This window comes from Misgurnus anguillicaudatus, chromosome 3 (genome assembly GCF_027580225.2).
Source record: "Misgurnus anguillicaudatus chromosome 3, ASM2758022v2, whole genome shotgun sequence".
Classification (NCBI taxonomy): Eukaryota; Metazoa; Chordata; class Actinopteri; order Cypriniformes; family Cobitidae; genus Misgurnus; species Misgurnus anguillicaudatus.
In genome coordinates this window covers 7,926,606-7,946,650 of record NC_073339.2, presented here as the reverse complement: position 1 = coordinate 7,946,650, position 20,045 = coordinate 7,926,606, and the positions used below count along the sequence as shown (strand labels likewise).

The window sequence follows — 20,045 nt, the reverse complement described above, 5'->3', positions numbered from 1 at the left end:
TTATCCAATATGTTTTATGAAGATAATGTGACAAAACTTCAACATAAAAAATATTTTAAAACATATAGCTTATATACCTCTAGAATAACAAAATGAGGATAGGACACACCATGTCAACACACTGTCTGAATTAATGAACTTCATATTTCACTGAATTTGCCATGGTTTTCTTTGTCCATCTAATTTGCCATTTTCTTAACAGTTACAGCTACAACTGCAGCAACAACTGTTTTCGTTTCGACAAAACCAAATCAAACCACTTTAAGGGGACCCAGGATTGAATCCAGTTTTACATCTACAACGCTATCATCATTTACCACAACAAATGTTAATAAAACAACCACCACTAATGCAGCTAATACCATAACAGCAACACAATCAACAGTGTCTTCATTTGTATCAACTGCTCCATCTTCAACTGCAACTGAAAGTTCAACTGTTAGTACAGCACCAACATCTACAACAGCATCCTCAACAACCACAACAAATGTTACTGAAACAACCATCACAAATTCAGCTAATACCATAACACAACAATCAACAGTGTCTACCTTTGCATCAACTGCTCCATCTTCAACTGCAACTGATAGTTCAACTATTCGTACATTATCAACATCTACAACAGCATCCTCAACAACCACAACAAATGTTACTGAAACAACCATCACAAATTCAGCTAATACCATAACACAACAATCAACAGTGTCTTCCTTTGCATCAACCGCTCCATCTTCAACTGCAATTGAAAGTTCAACTGTTAGCACAGCAGCAACATCTACAACACCATCCTTAATCAAGGCAACCATTGCTGGTGAAACACCAACCTCCACTAATGCAGCTAATACCATAACAGCACCACAATCAACAATGTCTACCTTTGCATCAACTGCTCTCTCTTCAACTGCCTTTAAAATGTTAACTGCCAGTATAGCCCCAGCATCTACATCACCTCCCTCGTTATCCGCAACCACTGATTCTAGAACATTCACTAGCAATGGAGGTTATACAACAACAGTACCACAATCAACAGTGTCTACATTTGCACCAATTGTTTCATCTTTAACTGCATTTGAAAGTTCAACTGTTAGTACAGCATCAACATCTACAACACCATCATCAATAACCACAAAAAATATTGTTGAAAAAAACACAGCTAATGCAGCTAATACCACAACAGCAACACAATCAACAATGTCTACCTTTGCATCAACTACTCCCTCGTCAACTGCTTTTAAAATTTTAACTGCCAGTATAGCTGCAGCATCTACATCATCATCCTCAATAACCACAACCACTGCTGCTGGAACATTCACCACCAATCGAGTTGATACTACAACAGCACCACAATCAACAGTGCCTACCTTTGCATCAACTGCTCTTTCTTTAACTGCAACTGTAAAACCATCCTCAATTACCACAACAAATGTGGCTGAAGCATCCACCACAAAGGGTACTGATATCACGACATCCCCACAATTAACAGTCTCTACTGTTCCTTCAACCACTTCATATTCATCTGCCTTTAAAAGCACGACTGGTAACACAGCTGGACTATTCACCACACTGATAACTGCAAACACATCAGGTCCCTTAACAGCCAGATCAAGCCATAGCACCACTGCCACAATTACTGTGACACTCCCACAAACAAAACCAACAACTCAGAAATCTGCCACTTCCTCCTCAACTTCAATTCTTATCGCAGACGCAACATCCAAAACAACAACAACAACATCCACCCCAACTAAAGCGACTACAACTACTACTGCACCACCAGCTCAGGTGTTGACGTCTCTGGTGTTTAGCTCAAATGAAACGTTTACAAATGACCTCTCCAATTCAAGCTCTGATGGCTTCAAGGAAAGAGCTAAGCTTGTAATAGACATGGTAGGTCAAGATCCACTCAGTTCAAAAGGGAGACAGTGATAAAATCATACTCAAACACAGTGGTGGCCGGTGACTTATTTTTTGAGGGCGCATGATGCGAAGCTCGTCACAACATGTTTTTAGTGTGTGTGTGGCTCGTCATTTCAAAATATGTGTTTACGTGATGCATGTAAACTTATGTGCATCACGTTACTGTATATGTTTAAATGCAAGCTTGCTGCAGACACTTATGGGTTTATGATAAAATAGACAGTCTCTTTTGCTAGACACTCGTTTAATCTCATGTGTAATCAGAGTTTAATGTTAAGTTAGTATCTTGCAAGTACTTTGTGAACGTGTCTCTTTTATCATAAACCCTTACGACGCGTGTGCAGCAGGCACGTATTTTGAAATGACGCATAATGCAAGGAAGAGAAGTCACTGGCCGCCACAGTTCAAACACTTAAAGGAGCAGTTCACCCCAAAATGAGAAAATTCATAAGATTTTCCTACCCTCCTACCTATAGTACTTTAACAAAATGTCTCTTACTACTCTATATTTCCATATATAACATGTTGATGCTCTAAAAAGCACATCCATCCATCATAAATGCATCCATCCTTTTTGGGTGAACTATTCCTCAAAGAGAAGAGACAACAATTACTGAATTAGGGATGCAAATACATTATATTTAGTGACTATATTTGTTGTTTGTTACAGCTTGAACCAATCTACAGAAGAAAGTATCCTGCCTTCATCAGTTTGACTGTCTTGAGCTTTAGGTAAATACAGAATATTGCAATCCTTATTGTACATTGTTTGGGATGAGAGAGATTTTTTAAAAATATTTTAATAAACTGACACTTGTATATTACAGGTCTGGGTCAATAATCACTTCAACACAATTAGCTTTCAACTACACACAACAGTACCCAACCAATCAAGAAGTCAAAAATGATCTAGTAAATGCGGCGGAAACAGGAGAAGCCAATTTGCTGAAAATTATTCCTAACTCAATCACAGTCAGTTCAGGTAAATACATTTTTTTATTATATTGTATTACTATTTTTTTCTTTTTTATAGTATTATCTAACTATTTTATGTAGATAATGTGACAAAATGTGAACATAGAACATATTGTAAAACACATACACTGAAAAAAAATGATTAATTGAATTTAATCAATTTTTTTAAGGTAAGTGGTTGCAATCAATTTATTTAAGCTACATTTAAACAAAAAAGATTAGCAACGTAAATTAAAATATAAAACTTTTGTTTAAATGTAGCTTAAATAAATTTACCTTAAAAAATTTGATTAAATTCAGTGAATCATTTTTTTCAGGGTACTGGAGATATATAAGCTATAACAAAATGAGGATAGGACACACAAAGTCAACACACTTTCTGAATTAATGCAGTTCATATTTTACTGAATTTGACATGGTTTTGTTTTTCCATCTAATTTGCCTTTTTCTTAACAGTTACAGCTACAACTGCAGCAACAACTGTTTCCGTTTCGACAAAACCAAATCAAACCACTTCAAGTGGACCCAGGATTGAATCCAGTTTTCTCCAAGCAACATTTCTCATTATGATGTCAACAATATTGAGACTTTACCTGGAGACTCCTTAATCAATCAAATGTGAGCAAAATATGCTCAAAGTAAATGAATTAAACAAACAGCAAGTTTTATTGAGATGAGAAAAACTATTAATTTAAGAGCAGGCTGTTGTAATTAAACAAAGGGAAACATTTTCTTAGATTTTATACATACTTCTGTAAGGAAGTAGATGATCTTCATTTTCTGTTATGTTTATTTTCTGATTGAAGCAGTAATTTGTTTAACTGCTAGAAGATAAAATACCTTTGTCATTAGTTTTATTTCTGTTTAGTTTGTGCTGCTAACGTTGTAAGATTTTATATTTTATTTGAATCTAATATACATGTATCAAGGTTGTATGTTCTGTAATATAGTGTTTTTGCATATTACAAAACTATTTAACATACAGAGATGCTATAATTATATAGAAACACCCAGTAAACTGCCAGCAGCTGAGTGTTTATATATGTAAAACACAATTTACCGGTGCTATATTGCACTGCAGTCAGATACAGTGTCATTTATTTATTTATTTTAAGTCTTTTCAAGTTCTATTTTCATTTAAACAGTTGAACTGTGCAATATGACTAACATAAAAATAAAGCCGTTCACAAAATATCCTATTTTCATTTCCAATATTTTTACAAAAATGAGCACATTGTTTAACAATGTCCATCCAACAAAATAAAAGATTTTATTTCCCATACAACAACATAACTTAACCACCTACTGCTTAACCACCAAAGTATGATGCATTGAGAAACGAACCAGCTAGTCATAACTAGCTTTCCATTGCTGTATGGATTGTTAGGTTAGGACAATATTTGGCTGGGATACAACTGGAATCTGAGGGTGCAAAAAATACAAATATTGAGTAAACTGCCTTTAAAGATGTCCAAATTAAGTCTTTAGCAACTGAGCAGGTTTTTATCCAAAGGCCGGATCGATCGCTCTTGTTTCGCTCCGGTTACGCTCTGACACCGCTCATACCATGGTTGCAATTTTTATTTGTGCATCCTAAAAGAACCGATGGTTAATCAGCGCATGACAAACCCGATATCACCGGGTGGGAGGGGCTTATAAATGCGCATGCAGACATGTGTGTTTTACTTTCACTTTTGAATTACGCAACTGTTCAAATGCAGCGCTTGCGTAAGCTGCGTTAAATCGCATATGAATTTGCGTGCAATGCTAGTGCAACAGCTGGTTTAATTAAGTGCTTGAGTCAATGTGCGCAGGTAATTCTCACAGAACCTGCCAGTCCCAACCAGAGCAACCGGCTACTTCTCCATAAAGCGCTGCTTGAATGATGGGTTTGTTATTTTTCTAGCTTAAATTAAACATCATATATGTATATTATAACAAAAACGAGTAAGCACACGGCTTCTGCCATCGTCTGGTCAGTCAGCTTGTCTCGCACACTCTGATAGGAATTAATGAAATCTGACACCTGCTGCTCTTTGATGTGATGCACGTTCAGCTCTGCTGAATTCAGTCAGCAGACACATTCAGTTGTTAGTGTTTGCTCTCTCTAAAGAAACTAAATGAATAAAACGATGGGGAAAGACGGTGTTGCGGTCGGCAAGTGATCTAACCGGTGTACCCCAAAATAAACGATGACGCGATTTATCGTCTCCAACGTAAATCTTTTTCTTGGACTACAACAAACACACAGATTGTAGGCAACAGTTTACTTCCTGGTCCCGTTGACGTAGACAAGACCAACATTATCATAATTCCTCCCGCCGCCATCTTTATGCTAAGCTAAGCTAACAGACGTTGTGGAGTGAGCCAGACTTTATGTTACAATAATAGAGGAAGGTAATGGATATGATATGGAAGAGGGTGATTTCGCAAGCGTGATGTTTTAATCCGCTGTTCATTGCACCTTTAAGAGCCACAATAGAGCAAAGAGCTGAGGCAGATGGAGGACAGAAGCCAGCAGAGTAAGCTGGAGCCTGGGCTTTAGCTGCGTAGAGGAGCACAGGGAAGACACCGCAACCCTCTGCCGCGTAGAGAAGCCCGGACTGGCTCGTGCTTGGACGAACTAGTAGTAGCTGTACTCTCGCTGTGTGCTTTCTTTAACATTTCCTCATCAGATCAGGATATGGACATTTGTTTGGTGAATGTTCCTGGGTTTGGTGAATCGTTTTTATCTTTGTAAATTAATACACTAACTTAAAATGTGAACTTGACATTTACACACTGGGTTCAAGCCAGTAAAATGGTTCTAGCGACGCCCATACTCAACTAGCCTATTGTGAGTCGACACGTCACGCCTCTCTTCATCTCTCATTTGACTATAAGTTTCGGCACACATCAAGACATTGCTGCTTGAGGCAAGATGGCCACTGGATCTGCACCAGCATACTTTCAATTCCTCTTATACCTCACAATAAAGCCAGTACAATAGATGACAGCGGTGTCAGAATCACTATTGATTGATTTATATGTTTTTATTGGTGGCAAATATTTGCAATGTCTTGAAGTTTTTGGTCTGATAATTAAGTAGTACCTAGTCACCTAGTTTTTAGCTTTTAATGTCAGCCACCTAATTTTTCGTCTTGCCTTGAAGAAAAATACGGCAGAGGAACCTCAATGCAGCAGTTAAACCAATCCCATTTCTCTTAATACTTGAAAGCAACTCTGTATGCTCACTGTAATTAAAAACTAAAATAAATAAACAAAATTTTCTGCCTTAGGGAAAACCACAGCCCAGCCCTGACGACAAAAGTCAGCCCTAATTAAGACGTCAACGTACTCTATTTATATGGCAGTTTCAGAAAAGGTGAGCCAGAACAGATACATGGCTAATACACAACTTCAAGCAATTTTGCCAATATTGGAAATTAATTACGGATTATATTAAATCCATATCTGCTCAAGAATTGGTAAGCGCTGATATTTTTTGTATATTGAATGTTTGATTAATTTACTCATCCTATTTTATATATTAAACCGATTTCAGATTTATTGGGGTGGTTTCCCGGACAAAGATTAGCTTATACCAGAACTAGGCTGTAGTTGAATTAGGAAATATAACTAGTTTTAACAAACATGCCTTACTAAAAACATTACTACATTTTGAGGCAAAACAAAGGGCACTCATGTATTTTAAGATATGTCAGTGCAACTTGTTTTCAGTTTTGAAAGCTCTTGCATTTATTTTAGTCTAGGACTAGTCTAATCTCTGTCCAGAAAAAAATTGAGAGTTTACACAGCAAAATCCCAAGAGTTAAATTAACACTGGTAAGTGTTTATATAGGTCCAATCTACAGAGTGTTAAAAAAGTAATACTGAAGAGTGTTAAAAGCTACATTCTGTGACTTTATCCTCTATATCACCATCTCTATTTGAAACCTATAATTGTATTTTACATCTTACTTGTAGAGTTGTTTACTAACTTAGGTTTAGATGTTGGCCTTGCTTTATTTGAGGTCTCCATCATGGTGATCAGTGTTTGTTTCAGTTTTACTCTTCATTCAGTAGAGTGAACCTATAAACACTTAGCAGTGTTAATTTAACTCTGGGGATTTTGCTGTGCGAAACATCTAAATTAGATTTCTGCTAATACAAATACTTCTGTTAATATTAATGCATCTAAAAAAAGTGATGTAGCTTGATGGCCATATTCAAAAATTGATCAAATTTTGTGTTATCTGAGAAGTAGATATAAAAAGAAAACCAGGGGCCTCATTTATCAACAGTGCATATGCACAGAAATGTGCGGAATAAGTGTATGTTTCACACAATCTGGAATCTACAAACTTTTACATGTAAAAAAATCTATGTTGCACTTAAATATGAAAGTTTAATCAACTTGAATTTAAAATGTATTTATTTTTTGACTAGTGAGGAGTTGCTCTAAATAATAAAAATAAATTTAAATTATTATTATTATTATTATTATTAAGTTATTTCAACTTTATTTTTATAATTTATAGCAACTTTACACTAGTCAAGAAAGCTGAAATAAATTGTACATTCAAGTTGATTAAACCTTAAAATGTAATCGCAACAAGGTATTTTTGTAGTGTAGGAATGTGTGTAAATAAAAGCAGACTTACGCTGAAAAAAGTTAGTGTACAGTACCAAATTTTTTTCTTTGCTCTTTTTCGCCCTATTTGCTATGATCTCGGTGAGGACATATATTTGCGTGATTTAAAGGGAGGTGTTGCCACCATATATGGTTCATTGGAAGCGTTAGCATGGTGCTAAGGAACATGTTGGATTTGTCAACAATTATATTTTTACTAGTGTGCGTTATAAAGAATGCATCTCGCTTGATAAATACAGCTGTTTTTGAACTTATGAACATACTAAATTTCATAATAAAATATATAACCTTAAAACAAAATATAGAACCTTTTCTAGGCACTGTTGATGAATAAGGCCCTACATTTTAATAGATCTACTATGTCCTCAGAATCTGTTTTTGCTTACATTTACAAAGTTAAGGCAAAGTATACACAATTGTATTTAAGTTAACACTTTTAACAGATGTTTCACATTCTTTTTAAAAGCAAAAAGTGAGAAACACATAAAATCCTCTTTGAGCTTCATTGTTTATAGTAATAATTGATTGTGAGTTGTGTGTGACTGACTCTATTGTAAATCTGAGCAGAGTAGGATCTTAACATCAAAAGTTAAACTTAACTTAAAAACAGAAGCATGCTTTGGGAGAGGACATTAAAAATTACAGTTATATATATCTTCATTTGCAGGCACTACATATCATCAGCATTTTATTATATCCAGAATGGAAGGAAGAGCTTTTATCATAATGTGCATTTTAATCAGTAAGTAAAATAATCACATAATTAGGTCAATAACTTGAAGACAATTTTTACAAACATTACAAGCACTAATAATTATTGGATTTTTGTGGGGGATGTAAACATGGATATAAAATTTCTCTTGTCTTCTCTACTTACAGTCAGTTGGCAAACTACTACAGGACCTACCATGACAACAGCACAGACGACAGTTCCAGCCCACACTTCCGCGGCCCTGACTTCGAAGGCCGCAGGACCTGCCACGACACCGGAACGGACGACAGTTCCAGCCCACACTTCCGCGGCCCTCACTTCCAAGGCCGCAGGACCTGCCACGACACCGGAACAGACGACAGTTCCAGCCCACACTTCCGCGGCCCTCACTTCCAAGGCCGCAGGACCTGCCACAACACCAGAACGGACGACAGTTCCAGCACAAACTTCCGCGGCCCTCACTTCCAAGGCCGCAGGACCTGCCACGACACCGGAACGGACGACAGTTCCAGCCCAAACTTCCGCGGCCCTCACTTCCAAGGCCGCAGGACCTGCCACGACACCGGAACGGACGACAGTTCCAGCCCAAACTTCCGCGGCCCTGACTTCGAAGGCCGCAGGACCTGCCACAACACCGAAACGGACGACAGTTCCAGCCCAAACTTCCGCTGCCCTGACTTCGAAGGCCGCAGAACCTGCGATGACACCGGAAAGGACGACAGTTCCAGCCCAAACTTCCGCAGCCCTCACTTCCAAGGCCACAGGACCTGCGACGACACCGGAACGGACGACAGTTCCAGCCCAAACTTCCGCTGCCCTCACTTCCAAGGCTACAGGACCTGTAACGACACCCGAACGGACGACAGTTCCAGCCCAAACTTCCGCTCCTCTGACTTCGAAGGCCGCAGGACCTGCCACGACACCGGAACGGACGACAGTTCCAGCCCAAACTTCCGCGGCCCTGACTTCGAAGGCCGCAGGACCTGCCACGACACCGGAACAGACGACAGTTCCAGCCCAAACTTCCGCGGCCCTGACTTCGAAGGTCGCAGGACCTGCCACGACACCGGAACAGACGACAGTTCCAGCCCAAACTTCCGCTCCCCTGACTTCGAAGGCCGCAGGACCTGCCACGACACCGGAACGGACGACAGTTCCAGCCCAAACTTCCGCGGCCCTGACTTCGAAGGCCGCAGGACCTGCCACGACACCGGAACAGACTACAGTTCCAGCCCAAACTTCCGCTCCCCTGACTTCGAAGGCCGCAGGACCTGCCACGACACCGGAACGTACGACAGTACCAGCCCAAACTTCCGCGGCCCTGACTTCGAAGGCCGCAGGACCTTCCACGACACCGGAACGGACGACAGTTCCAGCCCAAACTTCCGCTGCCCTGACTTCGAAGGCCGCAGGACCTACCACGACACCGGAACAGACGACAGTTCCAGCCCAAACTTCCGCTCCACTGACTTCGAAGGCCGCAGGACCTGCCACGACACCGGAACGGACGACAGTTCCAGCCCAAACTTCCGCTCCCCTGACTTCGAAGGCCGCAGGACCTGCCACGACACCGGAACGGACGACAGTTCCAGCCCAAACTTCCGCTGCCCTGACTTCGAAGGCCGCAGGACCTACCACAACACCGGAACGGACGACAGTTCCAGCCCAAACTTCCGCTCCACTGACTTCGAAGGCCGCAGGACCTACCACGACACCGGAACAGACGACAGTTCCAGCCCAAACTTCCGCTCCACTGACTTCGAAGGCCGCAGGACCTGCCACGACACCGGAACGGACGACAGTTCCAGCCCAAACTTCCGCTCCACTGACTTCGAAGGCCGCAGGACCTGCCACGACACCGGAACGGACGACAGTTCCAGCCCAAACTTCCGCTCCCCTGACTTCGAAGGCCGCAGGACCTGCCACGACACCGGAACGGACGACAGTTCCAGCCCAAACTTCCGCTGCCCTGACTTCGAAGGCCGCAGGACCTACCACAACACCGGAACGGACGACAGTTCCAGCCCAAACTTCCGCTCCACTGACTTCGAAGGCCGCAGGACCTACCACGACACCGGAACAGACGACAGTTCCAGCCCAAACTTCCGCTCCACTGACTTCGAAGGCCGCAGGACCTACCACGACACCGGAACAGACGACAGTTCCAGCCCAAACTTCCGCTCCACTGACTTCGAAGGCCGCAGGACCTACCACAACACCGGAACGGACGACAGTTCCAGCCCAAACTTCCGCTCCACTGACTTCGAAGGCCGCAGGACCTACCACGACACCGGAACAGACGACAGTTCCAGCCCAAACTTCCGCTCCACTGACTTCGAAGGCCGCAGGACCTGCCACGACACCGGAACGGACGACAGTTCCAGCCCAAACTTCCGCTGCCCTCACTTCCAAGGCCACAGGACCTGCGACGACACCGGAACGGACGACAGTTCCAGCCCAAACTTCCGCGGCCCTCACTTCCAAGGCCGCAGAACCTGCGACGACACCGGAACGGACGACAGTTCCAGCCCAAACTTCCGCGGCCCTCACTTCCAAGGCCACAGGACCTGCGACGACACCGGAACGGACGACAGTTCCAGCCCAAACTTCCGCTGCCACCACTTCCAAGGCCACAGGACCTGCCAAAACACCGGAACGGACGACAGTTCCAGCCCAAACTTCCGCGGCCCTCACTTCCAAGGCCGCAGAACCTGCGACGACACCGGAACGGACGACAGTTCCAGCCCAAACTTCCGCGGCCCTCACTTCCAAGGCCACAGGACCTGCGACGACACCGGAACGGACGACAGTTCCAGCCCAAACTTCCGCGGCCCTCACTTCCAAGGCCGCAGGACCTGCCACGACACCGGAACGGACGACAGTTCCAGCCCAAACTTCCGCGGCCCTCACTTCCAAGGCCACAGGACCTGCCAAAACACCGGAACGGACGACAGTTCCAGCCCAAACTTCCGCGGCCCTCACTTCCAAGGCCGCAGAACCTGCGACGACACCGGAACGGACGACAGTTCCAGCCCAAACTTCCGCGGCCCTCACTTCCAAGACCGCAGGACCTGCCACGACACCGGAACGGACGACAGTTCCAGCCCAAACTTCCGCGGCCCTCACTTCCAAGGCCGCAGGACCTACCACGACACCGGAACGGACGACAGTTCCAGCCCACACTTCCGCGGCCCTCACTTCGAAGACCGCAGGACCTGCCACGACACCGGAACGGATGACAGTTCCAGCCCACACTTCCGCGGCCCTCACTTCCAAGACCGCAGGACCTGCCACGACACCGGAACGGATGACAGTTCCAGCCCACACTTCCGCGGCCCTCACTTCCAAGACCGCAGGACCTGCCACGACTCCGGAAAGGATGACAGTTCCAGCCCACACTTCCGCTGCCCTGACTTCGAAGGCCGCAGGACCTGCCACAACACCGGAACGGACGACAGTTCCAGCCCACACTTCCGCGGCCCTCACTTCGAAGGCCGCAGGACCTGCCACGACACCGGAACGGACGACAGTTCCAGCCCACACTTCCGCGGCCCTCACTTCCAAGGCCGCAGGACCTGCCACGAAACCGGAACGGACGACAGTTCCAGCCCACACTTCCGCGGCCCTCACTACCAAGGCCGCAGGACCTGCCACGACACCAGAACGGACGACAGTTCCAGCCCACACTTCCGCGCCCCTCACTTCCAAGGCTGCAGGACACACTACAGCTAAAGTACCTACTAGTCCTGCAACAGTAGCTAAAGTACTGACAAAACTTGTGTTTAGCTCCTCTGACACATTTACAAACGACCTCCTTGATAAAAGCTCTCCTGGCTTTAAAGCAAGAGAAAAGCTTGTGAAGGATAAGGTTAGTCAAAATCCACTCAAATACAAGAGAGACATTGATGAGGTCTTTCTTGAGTAGGTAAATCATTAAACATCAAGTTTTAATTAGTGATTGTTTTTGTTATGTTACAGCTGGAACCAATCTACAGCCAAAAGTATCCTGCCTTCATGAGTCTGACTGTCGAGAACTTCAGGTAAATTATTGCATTATATTAAACATAATATTGCAGTCCCTCTTGTACATTTTGTTATAATTTGTGAGAGGAGAGGTAGAAAGAGAGAGAGAGAGAGAGAGAGAGAGAGAATTTTAATAATCTGATTATTTATTGGTAAAATGCAACAAAAAAAAAACATTCCTATATGACACTGTCTCAAACACATTACAGTGCTGGGTCAATAATCACTTCAACACAACTAACTTTCAACTACACAAAAGGGCTCCCAACAACTGAAGACATTAAAAATGATCTTGTGAAAGCAGTGGAAACAGGAGTTGTAAATCAACTGAAAATAACTCCCAACTCAATTGTTGTCAACAATACAGGTAAATCTAACAGTATTTGAAAACAAATCTTAAGAGTCCATCCACACAGAGACGTGCTTAGCTATATACGTGAACATTTTGTATCGTATCAATGTTTTGTCCAATTCAGGAGCCTGAAACTGCTATTTTTAGAGTGGATAAATCTTAACACGACACCCTTGCAGTTTCATGTGTACAGCCATGCATTTATTTTGTGATAAAATAATGTCATCATTCCACGTCTCGACCATACTCAAACACCGCTATGTCATGTAATAGCAACAACAACAACAACAACAACAGACTACATGCTTCTGTTCGTGCTGCAGAAGATGAGCCTATTAGTATTACTAAACCAAAATATTTTGCTCTTTTGCTAATATGGTGCGCAACAAATGATTATGGACAACAACAAGGTTGATGCGCACACTCAAAATCATCTTTTCTGTTTTCATTGTATCTCTGTGGCAGAATTACAATGCCACATACTGTACTTGTCTATCATGTGTACTACGTTGTTTCGTGTGTACACAGTTATTTCTGTAACTCTGTGTTTACAAACTTTTTTTAGAACGAGTAAAATAGAAGATCACATAGCAAAAGCTTTGGCTGTGTGTGGATGTGGCCTTAAAATATCATACTTTTCCTCACCATTTACAGTCATCTAGACCGGGGTCCCCAACCTTTTTTTTCACCGCAGACTGGTTTCAGCCTAAAATTTGCATACCGGGGGGTTTGTGCTGAGAAGCTGTTCGAACAAAGTGCTAAAAATCCTCCTTTGTGAAATGTATAACATTTTAAAGAGAAGTAAAGATTAAAGAACCATCCAATAGGAAAATTAATAACAACTTTAGTAGACGTGTAGAACTATATTTTGGCGAACTGTTTTACTTTCATTGTTTCTCGAGTTCGCCTGCCCATTTATTCTTAAGAATTAATGGTAAACGAACTTGGCATGCTGTTCTCGTAGGCAGCTCGAACCTTAGATCAAGCTCAAGCCCCAAGTTTAACCTCTCAATGCGCACTAATTCGTGGGCGGGATGATGTCAGTCTTTTAACGCTGTTAACAATACAGCCTACTGTCTACAAACAGTAATAATATTAACATTACTATATATCGTTTAAAAGGTTTACGGGTGTAGCATCAGTGTATAGACTCTGTTTTGAGATACTGATGCTCTAGCTTCATAAATGTAGAATTTTGTGACAGAAGTCCAGATGACAACATGCAGAATATAAACCGGACTTTCCTTTGTGTTGATATAACGATCGCGAGTCAAATCCCATCTGTTTTAGATGTGTGAATAACCCATGAAAACAGTCTAATAGAATATATCCAATGACCATTTTTGTCCATGTGTATAATCCATGAAATATAGATATACAGATTTTACATGAACATCTTGTAAAAGCATATAATACACAATCTGAGGATTATTTACGTCATAACACTGTATATGAGATTACACTTTATGTTAATACTCTAAATGGTTAGTAAAAACAACCATTTTAGTGAAAGTAGGTCTCATGGTTTGGGCTAGAGTTGGGGTGCTTTTCAAGAGGTTAAGTAACAGAACAGAAGAAAAAAAATGAGCAGTGGAGGAGATGAGAAGGAGGAGGGATGCCAGAAGAATTGCAGCTGGGCACGGAAGCACGGAGACTCTCGTTTATCATATGATTTTAATGATGATTGACACAGGACTAAATGTTTAGATTCCTTTTAAATCTATGTTAAGTGTAAAAATATGGTTACTGCAGAAAAGAGTTGATTCTTATCATGGTGCCACAATTGCTGGATAATTCTGTTGGTCAACACCTGATTAAGCTATTACATAGCTATACGAATTTTTTTTCAGAACGTTCTTGTGACCAGGTGGCAACTTGTCCATGACCTGGTACTGGGTCACGACCCAGTAGTTGGGAACCTCTGATCTAGACTGCTTCTCTGTGTTGAAGTTTATTTCTTTTTGCATTACTCAATATTAATCTCTTTTTGGAATTGTTATATTAATTATTATGTATTACATTAGGTATAACAACAGCAACGACAACTCGCAGAACAGCCATTACCGCCGCATCAACTAAAGTACTTACAACTACTCCTGCAGCAGCAGCTGTGGTACTGACAAATCTTGTGTTTAGCTCCTCTGACACATTTACAAACGACCTCCTTAATAAAACCTCTCCTGGCTTCAAGACAAGAGAAAAGCTTGTGAAGGATGAGGTTAGTTGAAAACCACTCAATTCACAAGACAGACATTAATGAGGTCTTCCTCGAGTAGTTAAAAGATTAAACATCAGACTTTAATAAGTGATTGTTTTTGTTATGTTACAGCTTGAACCAATCTACAAAAAAACGTATCCTGCCTTCATGAAACTGAATGTCGAGAGTTTTAGGTAAATGCATAATATTGCAGTCCCTCTTGTACATTTTGTGTTTGTGTGTGTATCGGAGATAGAGAATCAGGAAGAAAGACATTTAAATAGTTAGATTATTTAATCGGAACATGCTAAAAACAATGATCCCTGTACATGACACTGTATTAAACAAATTACAGGGCTGGGTCAGTTGTTACTTCAACACAACTAACTTTCAACTACACACAAGGGCTCCCAACCACTGAAGACATTAAAAATGTTCTTGTGAAAGCAGTGGAAACAGGAGGTGTCAATCAACTGAACATAATTCCCAACTCGGTTACTGTCAACAATACAGGTAAATCTAACAGTATTTCAAAACAAATGCTAAAGTAACATAATTTTCCCCACAGTTTTGCTCAATAGTAATAAACGTTTCAGTACCATGTGGTTATCTGGACAACCTCTCTGTGTTGAAGTTTATTCAACATCTCATGGCAATTCGTACGTATTTTATACGGTGACTAATTCGTATTAATTCATTACGACTACATTCATAAATTTTGTTTACCTTTGCCCTTGTGACGTTGGGGTTTGGGGCAGGGTTAGGGGTGGAGTTTCGTTATTGTTTTGTTTATGATAACCATACGTTTTTGCACTATAACTTCAATTAATGGCGAGTTCAGACTGCATGATTTTCAAACTAGTCGGGTCACAGATGTTTCACACTGTGTGATTATCTGGGGTAGCGTTCAGTCACTGCTCTTTCAGACTGCATGATGGATTGGCGACAGGGGTTTTCATACTGCATGACTTTACCGTAAGAAGAATCGCCTTTGTCCCAGTCTGCAAACTACAACTCAACACCAAACGCACGCGAGAAGTGACGCGAAGGAAACAACGCGAGGTCACGCGTGCAAGACCCAAGTTCTAACGTGAGACTGGGATTATTATTAAAAATGGTAGCCCGCAAGAAGCTTGCCATACAAATTGCATGTGCGCTCATTTGGTTGGGGAGACTACTCCCCAAACTTCCAGCTGTCCTGTATGTTGCTCTCTCATTGGCTGTAGGTCATCGCCAATGTTATTTTCAGTCAAAACACATTTCATACGGCATGATTTTGAATCACCGACAGGTTCAGAAATCTAGCATGCCAGATATCTCACACGTGTCGGTGACTCGTTGGCGATTCTCTCAGAACGCGTCTTTGATAATTCACACTGTGTGATTGTCACTCGCATGCACGAGCATCAATTTGCCTGTGATTTCGGGCATTTGCGGCGATGTCTTAAAACTTGTCGCCGAGTCAAAATCTGGGATAAAATCGTGCAGGCCTGCATTAGTCAACTGCTAAAATATGTACGAATTCTGAGATTAATTCTATTTCTATTACTGCATTTTACAATATTAATCTATTATTGAAATTGTTATACATTTATCAATATGTATAATATTATTTCACTGCACAGTGTAAGAAGCTGAGCGGGCTAACCTTTAACTGCAAGCTGTATTCTGTACACTGCAACAAATCTTGAATCTAGAGCATGTTATAAAATATAATCTTACAGTACAGCAAAATGAGGACAAACTAGCGCATTTCATTGGACTGTTTTTGTGATTGATTTTGTTAATATGGTCTACTTTGCTCATTGTTTTTATCAGTTACAGCTACGACTGTAGCAAACACTGCAAGTGCACCCAAGATTGAATCCAGTCTTCTACAAGCAACATTCCTCCTCATTACATCAACAGTATTAAGACTTTTCCTGTAGATTTAGTAAATATGCTTTAATAAATTAAACAAACATTTTAATTTTAACAAGTTTAATTGCTATTTATATTGTATTTACTGTTGTAGCACACTCTCAAAGTATGTTTTATGACAATATACCTATGCCTGCTTTTGCACTATAACTTAAGAAAGAAATTCCTGAAGTAAAAAACTAAATAATTTAACAGCAGGCTGTTGGAATAATACAAGATTTCTTGGATTTGGGGCTTTCCTTTGGAAAGAAAAAGTGGATCTTTTTCCTCAGTAATGTAGATTTTCTTATGAAAGCAGTTGTTTGTCCGTTCGTTCAACTGTCAGAAGATAATATACTTTTTGTTTTTGTTCTGTCTAGTATGTGCTTACGTTGCAAGATTTATATTTTATTTTAATTCGATAAAGATCAAGTTTGTGTGTTCTTTACTTATGTGCTAAATATGTTGTAATAAAGCAAAAGCAGACTAAGATGTTATCACTGCATCTAAAGTAAATCACCATCAGCGTAGTATTTATCTGATTATGCAATCAAATTCAGTGGTGCTATTGCATTGCAATCAGATTTTGAAAATTCTGCAATCAAATTTTGCAGATTGTTGAGCTCATACAAAGGGTTTTGGATGTATAGTTACTCATCTTTATGACAAAGTTTAGATTATTTAAGTCTAGATTTAAGTATAGTCTTTAATTACCTTCAATTTCACTAAAACTGAATATTATAACTAAAGATTATTTCATGTTCACAAGATCACATGTTTTTATTATTACATTAAAATAATTATTTATCTACAATTTTTCAACATTTTTACACAAACAAATAAATTGTTTTGTAATCTCCATACAATAAAATCAAGAAAAATTTATTATAAAACTAAAAAATTATGTCTAGCCCTAACAGTGTTTTTACAAGTTCTACAAGATCTCTATGGTGAGCAAGTAGACAATATTTTGAATATTTATTCATATGGATGTTTAATTGTAATTTAATATTGATGAAAGATAATTATTTCAATAAAAATCTACTTCGCTAAAGTTGAGTAAATAATATCCAGACATAATCAAACATCATTTTAAATATCTGTGAGATGGCAAATTCATCAGAAACCTCACATTTACTACAACTATATTAATTGTCATATGTTATAGTAGTTAGTAGTTTAGCTTGCACACTAAAAAATATTGGGTTGTTTTTAAACCAGGGCTGGGTAACTATTGGACAGAACATATTTCTGGGTTAAAACGACCCAAATAATTGTTTTTACCCAACTGCTGGGTTATTGCTAATCAACCATGTTGAAACAACCCAGCAGTTGGGTTAAAACAACCCATTATTTGGGTCGTTTTAACCCAGAAATGTGATCTGTTCAATAGTTACCCAGCCCTGGGTTAAAAACAACCCAATATTTTTTACAGTGTGGGTACACGGTAAAACATGTCCCCAAAATTGAGGAACCTATAGGCGTGGTTTCACAGACAAGACTTAGCCAAAGCCAGTATTAGGCCTTGGGTAAATTAAGATGTTTAAGCATCTTTATAAGCATGCCTTAAAAAAAGGTTACTGGTGTGTATCTTGAGACAAATCAGTGGCACTGTTATTTTCAGTTGAGACAGCTCAAACATGTGTTTAAATCTAGCGTTAAGGCTTGTGAAACCGGGGAATGTGTTTTAAATTAATTACTGACTATAGCAGACTGCCACAATCGTTTTTGTACCATAATTTTTTAAAACTAATTGAAAACTTTTTAAACTTCTCATAATAAGATAAAAATCCCTAACATTAGGTACCAAATAATCCGTTTGTAATCGTATTGAAGCTCAATCGTATTGAAAAGCCTTCGTGTAAACACCTTAATAAATACGATTGAGGTCGTTCGGATGCAAATTTCAATCGTATTGAAAGGGCTGGAGTAGTCTTTTTGTTACCTCATATTTACGTATCACATAATTCTCACCACAGAAACACGCAATAGCAAGGCAATGGCAACACACATTATTAAGGAAATGGGGTCACATGCTGTACAATCTGCATCGTTCATGTTTTTCATAACATCACATAAAGCACTAAAATAGCATCGTGACTTTGGAAAATTGTGTTTTCATGAATGTAATGCGGAACTACTGTTAGATACGCGGGTTCTTTATGGACAGCTAATCTGTTGCCCCGCTTTAGCTCTGAAGCTCTGATTGGCGCCGATGCAGCCGAGCTCCGCCTATGTATGCGCTCTATTAGAGCCCGTCAACATTCTCTGGCACTCTGCATTGTTTTGTCACATCGACGCCGGTCCAGTTATTGAATGAGCAGCCGACAGCGAGTTTGGCAAGTGGTGGTGTTCCACAAGAGTTAGACGCTCCGCCAGCCTCTTTAAGATCGCAAGTTTGGCAAAACTTCAGTTTTCCAGTCAGTTACAGTAGTACAGGCGAGAGAGTGGTGTAAAAGACGAGGACTTTGCGTGGGCGTTGTTAGGTATGTGAGTGGAAATACATCTAATCAGGGCTCTCAAGTCTCACGCATTCACCTTGACACACACGCATTTCAGTCAGTTCAAACGCCACACTTTGTATTTCTCACGCTGAGAAGTAGGAGATAAATTGTCCTGCTATATACAACAGGCATACGCAGGGCAGTTCTGTCGAGTTCAGCTGCTTTCAGTTTTTTAAGCGTGCTCAACTTTACGCAGCGCCATCAGCGTCAGAGTACCGCGAGAAATCTTGCGGAGGAGGCTGATTTCAAATCGCTCTCGCGTTACTCTGACTTCATCCACTTGTCGTTTCTTGCAGCGCCTCATGAAGTCGTACACACCTATTAATTCATCCTACAAGCCTGTTTTTTTTTCTTTAGTACATTAATATAAAATAAAGCCAAAATGTAATTTTAAAATGTATTTAGGTAACACTTGTAATACATTTGAACCCATATTTGTATGAAAGATGAGTACAAGATTACTTAAAGTGGTATACATTTTTGAAATACGAGATAGTATGTTAAATGCATTTCAGTTCATATTCATGACATCTCAAAATAACACTGATAAGGACACCTATGTTTTTAAGATTATCTTAAGTACTAAAAAAAATGCCTTCTTCATTTTTGTTTTGCTTTTCCCTCCATTGTACCGAAAGTGAATCGAACCGTGGCGTCTGAACCGAGGTACGAACCGAACCGGGACTTCTGTGTACCGTTCCACCCCTAGTAGAAATTACAGTATTACTGGGTATTACTGGCAACTAGCTGCCAGTAACTTACTGTAGATTTTACATTTATGTTATTTACAGGTAACAGTTTGTTCACAGTTAAATGAACATGAAATATTTGCA

General features: G+C 40.7%; 2 protein-coding genes and 1 long non-coding RNA gene across 4 annotated transcripts in view; 2 read left to right on the top strand and 1 right to left on the bottom strand.

Moving 5' to 3' along the window:
- Window positions 1-20,045, bottom strand: part of LOC141358848 (uncharacterized) — a 144,512-nt gene that overhangs the window by 60,129 nt on the left and 64,338 nt on the right. The gene's annotated exons all lie outside the window — the stretch shown is intronic.
- Window positions 1,185-3,973, top strand: LOC129445271 (uncharacterized). The gene is made up of 4 exons (XM_055206443.2): window positions 1,185-1,887; window positions 2,588-2,649; window positions 2,745-2,899; window positions 3,349-3,973. Exons 1-4 carry the CDS (start codon window positions 1,192-1,194, stop codon window positions 3,498-3,500), a joined length of 1,065 nt encoding a protein of 354 aa, XP_055062418.2. The 5' UTR covers window positions 1,185-1,191; the 3' UTR covers window positions 3,501-3,973.
- On the top strand, window positions 5,025-17,384 carry LOC129445270 (uncharacterized). Its single transcript, XM_073860031.1, has 10 exons — window positions 5,025-5,053; window positions 8,193-8,267; window positions 8,405-11,190; window positions 11,234-12,105; window positions 12,216-12,277; window positions 12,470-12,627; window positions 14,637-14,830; window positions 14,942-15,003; window positions 15,165-15,322; window positions 16,628-17,384. The coding sequence occupies exons 1-10, from the start codon at window positions 5,025-5,027 to the stop codon at window positions 16,735-16,737; spliced, it is 4,506 nt and encodes a 1,501-aa protein (XP_073716132.1). The 3' UTR covers window positions 16,738-17,384.